Source organism: Hoplias malabaricus, chromosome 4 (genome assembly GCF_029633855.1).
Source record: "Hoplias malabaricus isolate fHopMal1 chromosome 4, fHopMal1.hap1, whole genome shotgun sequence".
Classification (NCBI taxonomy): Eukaryota; Metazoa; Chordata; class Actinopteri; order Characiformes; family Erythrinidae; genus Hoplias; species Hoplias malabaricus.
The window spans coordinates 68,837,420-68,849,802 of NC_089803.1; the positions used below are offsets into that span (position 1 = coordinate 68,837,420).

General features: G+C 44.4%; 1 protein-coding gene across 1 annotated transcript in view; it reads right to left on the minus strand.

The window, feature by feature from the left end:
* The window catches only part of exoc4 (exocyst complex component 4), a 253,279-nt gene that overhangs the window by 212,716 nt on the left and 28,180 nt on the right, over positions 1–12,383 (minus strand). The window contains exon 7 of the mRNA XM_066669357.1: positions 5,704–5,878. Within this exon, the coding sequence (XP_066525454.1) occupies positions 5,704–5,878 (175 nt within the window). The remainder of the gene's footprint in view (positions 1–5,703; positions 5,879–12,383) is intronic.

Genomic DNA, 12,383 nt, shown 5'->3' on the forward strand with positions numbered 1-12,383 from the left:
AAAAGACACGCTGCTTTCCTTCGCTCTTCTGGTGTCGCTCTGTCTTTCTCCCAACCTCCACCACTTACCTTTGCATTCTCAGACTCACGGCCTTTATCCACTTGCGCCTTCGCCTGAATCAGGCTCTGATCATCTGCCTTTCACACTAATCCTGTGAGCCACGTTCAGATTAGAGCCCAAGTGTTTTCCCTGACTTTGTACAAAAGCCGCAAGTTTCATGCCGTCTGAATGGTTCAGAATAGTGTTCGATTTTTTATTCATCCCTGTAACACACCTGCAGAGGTACTTCTCGCCAAATTACCCCACACCCGTGCGATCTAGCTACTCTGAGAGAAAGAGAAAAAGGCTCTGGAATTAATAAATACATGTTCCTTCAGAATTATCTCTCCAACGATTCTTAAATATACATGCTTTGAGTCTTTCCCTCCACTGGGGCTATATCTGACTGCTCAAGGTCTTCTGGCAGAGATGCCTCCTTTCCCCTCATTTTCCTTCCCCTTCTCTCTCTCTCTCTCGATCTGAAGAGAGAGGAGGAAAGTACAAGGTCAGTGTGCGACTCCACGCCTTTGCTGATGGAGTGATGACAAACCCATTTACTCATTCTCAGCCTGCACTGACACTCTCCTCTCTGCTTTATTCTGGCTCTATGCTCTCTCTCTCTCTCTCCCTCGTCTCTCCTGCCTGTTCCACACCACCCCCTCGTTCTACCATGCAGCCGAGGAATATCGTAAACTATTGAAAGAGCCAGTGAACTACAGGAACAAGCAAGCGTGCAAAGGAAAGAGGGAATAAAAGATAAAAACCAGTGTAAGGCATGAGTGAGTAGCGACATGATCCACGTCTGTGAAAAAACTCATTGTACCTTCGCAGGTTCACCTTTCTTGTGTGATGTTCTACACGTTCTATAAGTCTCTCTTCCTTCCTCTGACGCTTGAAGAAAGCATAATTCAGCTGGAGCTCAGGAGAAATCAGAAAAATCATATACTAAAGCTGGTGTACGCAAAAACACTCTTAAATTCACAAATTCCCACATAGACAAGCAAACCTTCTCCGCTGGAAACGTCAAGAAGATTCTCAGTGGGTTGTCTCAGCAGCTGGAAACATCACCTGCCCATCAATCTGACACTAAAGCAGCACAAAATCTCATTTGCAAAATCATTATCGCAATATCGGCCCTCAGCACAGAGGCATATCATTCGCTGTAATACTGAGGTTATCAGGATAGGTTCAGGTTAGATGTGGAGGGATAAATTATTAATATTGGTTGTTTTCAGAAATAAAACCAATTTAAAGGCATAGGAAAATTGTATGTACTGTTTTAACAGTGATCTATAATTCTGGGATGTCCTTCACTTTAATAAGGACTATATACAACTAAAAATGCAGTGATCTGAAAAGCTGTTTTACTTACTATTTACCCTGAGCTAAATGGTAAAAACAGAACTAAATTATATGCAAATGAGCATGATTACCTTTTTCTAATGTCTTTACGCGTAACAGTCTGATATCTACATATATCCAACACTGCTGTTAGGACAACAAGAGACAACAAGTTTTGCCGGACTGCCATTATAGCCATTGTCACAGAGGTGTTTCTGCATTTTCAAAATCAGGAAATGTCCAAACTGCATCCCCTTGTTATTGGAAGGACTGGGGAATCTTTGGTGCTTCAAATCAATGTCTTTGTTTCAATGTGGGCGGCGCGGTGGCTTAGTGGTGAGCACGTTCGCCTCCCAGCGCTGGGATCTTGGGTTCAAGTCCCATCTGAGTGGAGTTTCAATGTTCTCCCTGTGTCTGCGTGGGTTTCCTCCGGGGGCTCCGGAAGCCAATTCACCTACATGGAGGGTAGGTGAATAATAATAATAAATGTCCTGCTAATAAATGTCCTGCTGTGTGAGTGAATGACTGTGTGCCCAGATGTGGATTGGCGCTGTGTCCTGGGTGAAACATTAGTGCCCGATGCAGTCCTCCAGGTGGACGGTCGTTCCTGGTCGAGAGTACACTGTGCACTGTGTGTTTGGCTGCCGCTTCTCAACAGTGTGTGTGTGGACTGAGCATCCTTGGGTGTCTCGAAAGGCGCTATATAAGTGTAACAATAGATAGATGTGGGTTTTATTCTGTGATTGTGTTGTACAGAATGTATTGAGAGCATGTAATTAATGCAGAAATGAAAAAAGTTTTGTTTCTAATATATAACACCGGCTTCAGTGTTTTTCTGGTTCATTTTATTTAAAAACTACACGATCTACCACCAAAGAACAAAGACCAAGAACATTGTGTTGATTTTAAGAATTACGTTTACTTATTTACTCAGTGAAACAGGTTAAAGCCTGTGGAGTTTAACGTGGCTGTGTGCAGCTCTATGGAGTTTTATAAACACACTAACGCCACAAAATGTCTCCCCACCACTTCCCTTCACACTCACGTGAAATAAGACAAATTCAGCAGTCCTCCTCTCTCTGTGAGATATAATACGTCCTGCTGAGTTTGTTAACTAACCACCACTGAGCCGAGGCTCTGGCCAATGCGCCAAACACAGCCCCAGAAACACACACAAACGTAGCAAGGTCCCATCTTATTTCCTATTATTCACGGTTTGCGCTGAAGAACCTACTGTTTTTCGGTTCTAGCTAAGAACTATTTTTTCTCGTTAATGTAGGTGGAAATGTGCTGAAAGGTTCCAAATTTAGTTCCCGAACTGGAATGTGAAATACGGCTGTGCAAACAACAGACGGTGTATTAGCGCCACCTTAAGCTCTCTCTGTGAAATACGGCTGAACTTACAGCTCCTGCTCAAACATGTGCGTTTCAACATTAGGAATCACTCAGTCAGTCGTTTCTGGGCCGGCTCGGTGGGAGGTCCGGCAAAAATTAAGGTCAAATGCTCAATAAATAAATCATTTGGTGAGAATAATGCAGGGAATTTTTTAGCATGGAGCAACGTAATTCATTCATTCAGTATCTGTAAACCTTATCCTATTCAGGGTCGTGGTGGGTCCAGAGCCTACCTGGAATCATTGAGCGCAAGGCGGGAATACACCCTGGAGGGGGCGCCAGTCCCACCTACGGACCTACCAACGTGTGCTTTTGGACTGTGGGAGGAAACCGGAGCACCCGGAAGAAACCCACACAGACACAGTGAGAACACACCAACTCCTCACAGACAGTCACCCGGAGCAGGAATCGAACCCACAACCTCCAGGCCCCAGTCCACTCCGCGCCTGTCTCCATTAAAAGCAGAACGGCGGATTCTTATTATTACCTTAAACAATTAAAGCCACCTTTGAAATGACACTCACTAATTACTAATGCAAATGCCAGTGGATGCCAAGAGATGGATCCAGCTGAAATATGAAAAGTGGACCCCTTGTGGTGAAGATTTCATTTCCATGAACTCAGACCTTGCTCAAAACTGCATTCCAATGCACCACACATTCACAGACGGACCAATGTGTGTACAGCAGAGAGACAAGCCCCTGAGAACAGGCCCATCATCTCACCGCCTGAAGACCCACTGCTGCTGTTCTGTGTGACAACTGCAGTAGACTGTTGCAGAATGCAGCAAAAAACTGCTGCACCGCAGCCTGATGCTGTCTGGATTCCCGTTGCCATGGTTCCCCCTGCATCAGTGTGCTGTGTCCGCTCACAGCTCTCTGGTCCTCCCTGCACGTGGCCGATACCTGCAGCCTTCAGGGCTAACGGCAAGGAACTGACAGGGGGCTGTGGGGGCTGTTTCTATCTCTGCAATGATCTTATGACCTCAGCAAACCTGTCTCCTCCTGGAAACGCAGCCTATTATGGTATATCTCGCCATCTCTCCTTCACACCGCGTTAAAAAGTTATGCCAACGTTTACCTGTACGTATAATTAATTCTGTTGGTGGCCCAGTGGAATCTCACTCCTGTGTCGACTACGAGAGGATGAGTTATCAATTCCACAGCGTCCTGCAACCATTAACTGCTGTTTTTTTTTTTTTTGTAGCTACGTTTTGGGACAGGATTTGCATTCATTCACTTGTCTGCTTCGTCCTGTTCAGGATCGCGGTGGGTCCGGAGATTACCTGGAAGCAAGGCAGGAACACAGTGTGATGTATGACACTGAAAAGAATATGTTGGCACCCCTTACAATCAGGGAAGTCATCCACTTTAAGCTGCTCCCACTGTGGACACAGATGTTCAGCGGTGTACACACAGAGAGTACGGTGTAGTCACCGTAGAAAAGCAATGCAATTAAAGTGGCAACCTCTGGAGCAGCTGGATATGAGCTGACAGTCACCGTGGTCAATGTTTAAGCGACAGCTAGAAGGGTATACAGCTCCCAGGCCTCAGGTTATGAAGCAGTGAAGCTGTTATCTATGAACTGATGGAGAATTATTCAAAGGGTGTTTTGGAATTTCATGGTAAACAAATTAAACAATAAATAAAACTATATCGATAAATTAGGGCGGCACAGTGGAGCAGCAGGTAGGTGTCGCAGTCACACTGCTCCAGGGACCTGGAGGTTGTGGGTTCGATTCCCGCTCCAGGTGACTGTTTGTGAGGAGTGTGGTGTGTTCTCCCTGTGTCTGCGTGGGTTTGCTCTGGGTGACTGTCTGTGTGGAGTGTGGTGTGTTCTCCCTGTGTCTGCGTGGGTTTCCTCTGGGTGACTGTCTGTGTGGAGTGTGGTGTGTTCTCCCTGTGTCTGCGTGGGTTTCCTCCGGGTGACTGTCTGTGAGGAGTGTGGTGTGTTCTCCGTGTCTGCGTGGGTTTCCTCCGGGTGACTGTCTGTGAGGAGTGTGGTGTGTTCTCCCTGTGTCTGCGTGGGTTTCCTCTGGGTGACTGTCTGTGAGGAGTGTGGTGTGTTCTCTCTGTGTCTGCGTGGGTTTCCTCCGGGTGCTCCGGTTTCCTCCCACAGTCCAAAAAAAACACACATTGGTAGGTGGATTGGCGACTCAAAAGTGTCCGTAGGTGTGAATGTGTGTGTCTGTGTTGCCCTGTGCAGGACTGGCGCCCCCTCCAGGGTGTATTCCCGCCTTGCGCCCAATGATTCCAGGTAGGCTCTGGACCCACCGCGACCCTGAACTGGATAAGAGTTACAGATAATGAATAAATGAATGAATACATGAATAAATTAATTAAAAAAGAAAGTGTGAATATGCTACATTCACAGTTGCTAACATATTTTTGGACACAATATTACCCTCAAGAACAGAACAAATCGATGCACATGCTTCTGAAGCTCTTCTTACTGATGTAACTCTGTTTTTTAGGTTATTTTTAATGACAATTATCATATCATTATCATTTTTAATACTACACGACAGTTACAATGAGAACGAGGACGGCTGAATTCTGAATTACCATTAGACTTTATTCAAAAAAATGCTTTAAAACATAAACATCATGCATTTAATCCAACACAACAGCTAGACTGTACTTTCCACACATCACAACTGATGTCACTGTGGGCATGGGGCTTCCATGTGCCTGGAAAATACATTTCTGAAACACTGAGGACCAACACGGATGATCCAAAATATACAAACAGATGAAGTGCTTAATAAGAAAGGGCCACAGTAAGCATTAAGCAGGGTTAAGTGTAATGTTTATCATAAGTAATGATGCAGAATTCATGTGTTCATGCATTTAATGTAATATAACAGTGTGGTGGCACTTTGTGAAAGTGTCTGCTGTGTTGAATAAACATTTGCTGTGTGTCGCTGACCTGCAGCACGGTCTGGATCTTCGCGGAGACGTCGGCTTGCTCGTACAGTTTGATGCCCTCCAGAGCTCCGTTTGGAGACACCACGATCTGCCGCAGATGGTTCAGAACAATACTGTGAGCCGCAGCCACGGCGTTGAACTTGTCAAACAGCAGCTCCAGCAGTTCCAGCAGCAACCTGAGGATGGCGGCAGAGTGAGAGAAAGAACAAGAGAGAGAGAGTGAATGGGAGTCACAGAAAATCTATGATTAAGAGAACAACAAGTCAAACAACAGACTGACCTCTCCTCTTTATCAACATGATTTCACTACCCCACCTCCGCTACTTTGCCTCCTGAAACACTGCAGCCGTGGAAATAAACCTTCCGAGAGCCTTCCACCTCTCTGAAGGACCCCCGCACCTTGTTTATAATAAACACAGAAACAGTAGGGTGCTGACAGGCTCTCCCCGCTGAGCTACGGCAGCTGTTCGCAAACAACAATTAGCAGCATCTGTCAAACTCCGCTGGTCCACTAGGAGGACTAACATCTGTCGGAGGTTTTTTTGTTCGCTGGGAGGCTGAGACACTTCTGGACTTTTCGCATTCCAGAAAGCTGCCTCCGCTGGATAAGGAGGAACAGAAAAGCCTTGGCTGGGAACGAGCAGTGCTAGAGCCAGTGGTGGCAGGCTTACATGAGGGGTTTAGGGGTTTCTGTCAATGAAGCAGTCAGATGGAAGGAGATGAAAATAGAAGATCAGAATGGCTGTTATGGTTTAGTGAATAATGTGGTGCTGGCCAGGAGTTCAAAAGGATTGCAAGGCATTCAACTTGTAAACAGGAAATAAGAATAACACGGAGGGGAAAAAATAGATCATTAACAGAAACCTGAATTAAAAACCTGAAAAAATTAGCTCCATTCCCAGAGCTACAATATCTATATTATACTGGGCTGTGAGTTTCTGTTCTAATGGAAAAATGTAAACAAATCACTGCGTGGGTTTCCTCCGGGTGACTGTCTGTGAGAAGTGTGGTGTGTTCTCTCTGTGTCTGTGTGGGTTTCCTCCGGGTGACTGTCTGTGAGAAGTGTGGTGTGTTCTCTCTGTGTCTGTGTGGGTTTCCTCCGGGTGACTGTCTGTGAGAAGTGTGGTGTGTTCTCTCTGTGTCTGCGTGGGTTTCCTCCGGGTGACTGTCTGTGAGGAGTGTGGTGTGTTCTCCCTGTGTCTGCGTGGGTTTCCTCCGGGTGACTGTCTGTGAGGAGTGTGGTGTGTTCTCCCTGTGTCTGCGTGGGTTTCCTCCGGGTGACTGTCTGTGAGGAGTGTGGTGTGTTCTCCCTGTGTCTGCGTGGGTTTCCTCCGGGTGCTCCGGTTTCCCACCACGGTCCAAAAAGTGTGTCTGTGTTGCCCTGTGAAGGACTGGCACCCCCTCCAGGGTGTGTTCCCGCCTTGCGCCCAATGATTCCAGGTAGGCTCTGGACCCACCACTGCCCTGAACTGGATAAGGGTTACAGATAATGAATGAATGAATGAAGATATTCAAAGTACTTTAAAGTTGTGAAACACACACACAAACCAGAATCTCACACACATGCAAATAAACATGTTTATTAACACACACACACACACAAACAGAGCGACCAAACATGACATCCTCGTTTTGGCTAAAACTATAAACAGGGAAAACTACTTTTAAACACTGTGATAACGGATGACTGCAAACACTGGCTCTTGACATGTCACTTTAATTCAACATGTTCTTTGAGTCTCTCACTATCTAGAGCAGCATGCGAGGATGCCTTCCCAGCCATGCTGCGGTTTCCATAGCAACAGTCCCCTACCTTTACTGCGGCACGCTGCCAGAGACACACAGAAGTAAATACAGGAATGAGGCTCATTTCAGAACAGAAACTAATTCACTCACAGCACGGCTATTCTGTCCCAAAAGACCTGTTCAATACAAACAGATATAACAGATATTCCATCAGTAAAACAGATAAACACTCCACCATGTCAACGGTGAAGCTGCACTGCACAAACTTTCACAGTCCCACCCCCCACCCACATCACCCCCCACCCCACACACACACACACACACACACCCACACACACAGTGCTTTCCTTGTTTTATCTCTCAATTATTTAAATGCTCAATTAGTTTAGGTTTCTTGGGTATTTTCAGAAAGTGAGGGTGACTAATTTACTTCAGCATACGATTGAATTAGTCGTTCAAACTCATCTCCTGGGTTTCCTCAAGGACCACCTGAGTTTAAAAATCCCTATTAATCAAAACTAGAAAAACAACTGGAAACTGTATATAACCCTTAAACCACATTTACTGAGTTATATCTGCGCTTTTGTCTTCAGGCTTTTTTTTTTATTTGCTTTGTGGATTGTTGCTACATTTTATTGGATTATTTTTTTTTTTGCCAGAACCTATGACACAGTAAAAGCTGATCATTTAAAGAGCCACAAACAAGCAACACATATCTCCATCTCCATCAAGAGAGACACAATGAAATCACCCGCTGCGACTGCCTCAGAAGACGACGTCTAGGATCCCAGCTTTAGGATAATCCTTAGAATAAGCAGAGCATAGATGTGTTCTATCAAACGTACGCCCTTATTCAGGCGCTCACACGTCTGTCGTTTTAAATCTCAGCGGAACCTGGGAGGATATTTAGTCCCAAACAGTCAAATAATATTCTACAAAATGTCAGCTGCTAAACATAACCCCAAAAATCGTATGAATTATCACAGCCACCACAAAAACAGACTGCAATATTCAGCCAATAGAGTTTGCAGATATTTCCATTTGGAGAAACGATACGCACGATATGTAAGAGCAGGAATGTCATCATCCAGAGAAAGGCGAGAGAAGAGTAACAGTTCTAGAGAGCCGGGTTCAGTTCTGCCCTGGATAAGTGCTCTCTTAAGTGCCATCATTATCTCGCCTTTTCTCCCACTGCTTTTGTTTTTCCTCGCTAACTCCCACACTTAAGGAAATGCAGGCTGGGGCCGTTTTATGGATTATACCATTTCTCTAAATGAGGGAGTTATGAATACGAAGTGATAAAGGCGAGCATTGATCCCAGAAGACATAAATTGGAAAGAGAGAGAGTGTGTGTGTGTGTGTGTGTGTGTGTGTGGTTGGGGGGGGGGCTATTAAAATGCCCTGAAACACAAGGCATAAGGCAAGAAAACATAGCGACCGTCATCAATACTAATTTCAGCTTCCTAAACTGACCCTTGAATAATGACCACATGGATGATGTAGATTCAGATCACAAGCCTAAGTGCACTTTCACAGAAATAATACAGATAAGGGTCTTTTCTCTCAGCGCACCAAGAGGACCAGCAAATACATCAGAATCTTTTGTTTATTTAATGCAGGGACCGTCTTACAGTAACGCACACGACCGGGGCACGTGCCTCAGCTCCTAAACTTCACAGAGCGCTATTTATTAACCAACAGAGTAAACAAAACACCCCATAAACCAGCGTTCCAAATCAGAAAAGTGACATAAATAAAACCTGATATTAGAGGAAGTACGACAGCAGCTTGTTGGCACTTTTGCCTCACTGCCTGAGCATTTACGAAAGGTTCTTTCATTTACAATAAACACTGGGAGGAGGTTATTATACTGAATCCCCTCCTCTGATTTAGCCGGGCTGGTAGTTAATACAGACCCCGCGCTGCTGAGTACCTGAGGAAAGCTTTCAGGTGATGAAACCCAGGTGGTAAAAAGCAGCACGTTGTTGTTTTTCTTCATTTCTGACAACAGTATACAAAATCTGGCTAATGTTGACTTTAAGTGTCAAGTTATTTTATATATATGATGGAAAATTTATCGCTCAAAATGCCTTTCTAATTCTAAATAGTTTTTTTTTTTTTTTTTTTTTTTTTTTTTTAAACATAGTCAAACAAAAAAGGTTTGAAACTAACGTCATTATTTAAACCAAGGCAAATGTTCAGGAGAAAAGTCCTTATTCATTCATTCATTCATTATCTAAATTAGGGTCGCGGTGGGTTCAGAGCTGCACACATTCACTCACACACTCACACCTACGGACACTTTTGAGTCGCCAATCCACCTACCAACGTGTGTTTTTGGACTGTGGGAGAAAACCCACGCAGACACAGAGAGAACACACCACACTCCTCACAGACAGTCACCCGGAGGAAACCCACGCAGACACAGGGAGAACACACCACACTCCTCACAGACAGTCACCCGGAGGAAACCCACGCGGACAAAGAGAGAACACACCACACTCCTCACAGACAGTCACCCGGAGGAAACCCACGCAGACAAAGAGAGAACACACCACACTCCTCACAGACAGTCACCCGGAGGAAACCCACGCAGACAAAGAGAGAACACACCACACTCCTCACAGACAGTCACCCGGAGGAAACCCACGCAGACACAGGGAGAACACACCACACAGACAGTCACCCGGAGGAAACCCACGCAGACAAAGAGAGAACACACCACACTCCTCACAGACAGTCACCCGGAGGAAACCCACGCAGACACAGGGAGAACACACCACACTCCTCACAGACAGTCACCCGGAGCGGGAATCGATCCCACAACCTCCAGTTCCCTGGAGCTGTGTGAAAAGTCCTTATTTTATGATTTAAACCAATCAAAATACTGCTACAGTCTACGGGAAGCAGTCAGTCCTCCACATTCCTGGGGTTAGTTTTCACAGATTTCATTATTTGTGAGTGATTTAATAATTAAATTGTAAGTTTGTGGTGTACTGTGAAAAATTGTTGACTCAAAGATCAAGAAAACAAAAACAGTGTAGTAGCTCATGAAAAATGTATGAATAAAATATGAATTTATATTTTATATCATGTATTCTGTTCTATCATATACTACCATATGAAAATGTATTATTAATATCTTAAATTTACAATGAATTTATTTTCCGAAATAACATCCTGGGGATGCTACACTGTTCCTCGTTGGAGCCTCGCTGTGTTGTGTTTCCCAGCGTGTGGTGTCACATTTTTCATACGTGTTTTTCATCTAAAAGTTCAATAATCAAAAGCACAGTGCCTCTATTGCATCTGTAACTGTTCCCAAGAGGCAAAAAAAAGAGAAGACCTGTCAAGAGTAGGTGGAAGTATTGGATTCATGATTATACAGCACAGTCAATTTGTGTTGGTTTCTTTGTGTGTTAGAAAAAGTGTCAACAGTATTTTGAGTCAAGAATGCGTGAGTATGTGAGTGTGTTGCCCTGTGAAGGACTGGCGCCCCCTCCAGGGTGTATTCCCGCCTTGCGCCCAATGATTCCAGGTAGGCTCTGGACCCACCGCGGCCCTGAACTGGATAAGGGTTACAGATAATGAATGAATGGATGGATTTAGAGTTGTTGCCTAGAGACATTCACATTTTTTCCTGGGTCCCTTACCATTATAAATGTAGAGGGCCCCCTTCCAGTGGGACAGTGATATAACACACAAAAGAGACACTAAGGTCTATACTGCGCTGGTCAACTGTTTACTATCACATTATGTGTGTGTTCATTTGACTGAACGTTCCTAAAAATAGGGACCTAGTTTTGTACACTGACAGTAAATATGAATTTTACTGCATCTCTGTCCAAATGTTCGGAGAAAGACTTCTCTGAGGCCTGCACGGGACAGCAACGTCTAGCTATAACTCTCTGACCTGCAGTTTACTAGAGCTACGATAATGTTATGTCACCATAACGAGCACCGTGTCATTAATCTTGTTAAATCCTCCCCACAGGCTTATGAGTAAATTAGCTGTGTGAATAATATTCAGGCACTATAACATCGTATTACTGCGGAATGGATACACATGGATTATATCCTTCTACATTTGATTCAGAGCATGGCTAAACAATTATCTAACAAGTTCTAAGTAGTGCCTTACAGATTGAGAAGCAGGTAGTATGTAATTTAAATGCTCAGCGAGGGTGTATACAGCTGCACATTGCCTGAGTAATTGCTACAAGCAAGTTATGATGTCAATGAAAGGGGCTTTCAGGGCCTTCACAGAGGTAGTAACAGACAGTAAACCATCCATTAAAGGCTAAGCAGCAGCTCTATGAAAGTGTCAAACAAATAAATACAGTGGAGTTTGAGTTCCTAACTTGTGTTTATTTAGAGGCAGAAAACATGTTATTTCTTACTAATTGAAGGAATAAGGTTTAAAAGACCGTTGGCCCCTCCCCCAGCGGTGTTGGGAAACTCTAATAGGCGTCTTGCCTGTGACGTAGACGGTGGACAACAACTCTAGAAGCTGCACTTAATTTAATGCAAAATGACGAAAAGGTGTGTTGTTTTTGGCTGCAATCATTCAATGTACAGTGGGACATCTGTGAACAAATGGCCCAAAGATCCCAAAATATCCAGAAAATGGACTAAATTTGTCCACTTTAAACGGGCACTTTGGAAAGGACCCTCCGCTCGCTCCATTATCTGTAGCACATTTCACTGGCGCTTTTCCAACAATATGGGCATGTAAGGACACCAACGAAAAGGCTCTGTCTGCATCTGTATAGAGATTTACCATTGCTCCTAATGATTCTTTACTCACCGCAACAGCCTGGTGTTGTCAAAGGTGAACTGGAGTGTATTAGCTGTTTACTCTGAAGCGAGATTAGTTGTTCTAATGTAATGTTCACTGTTTACAGCTTCAGGAATTACTATGTAAGATCAGGTCAT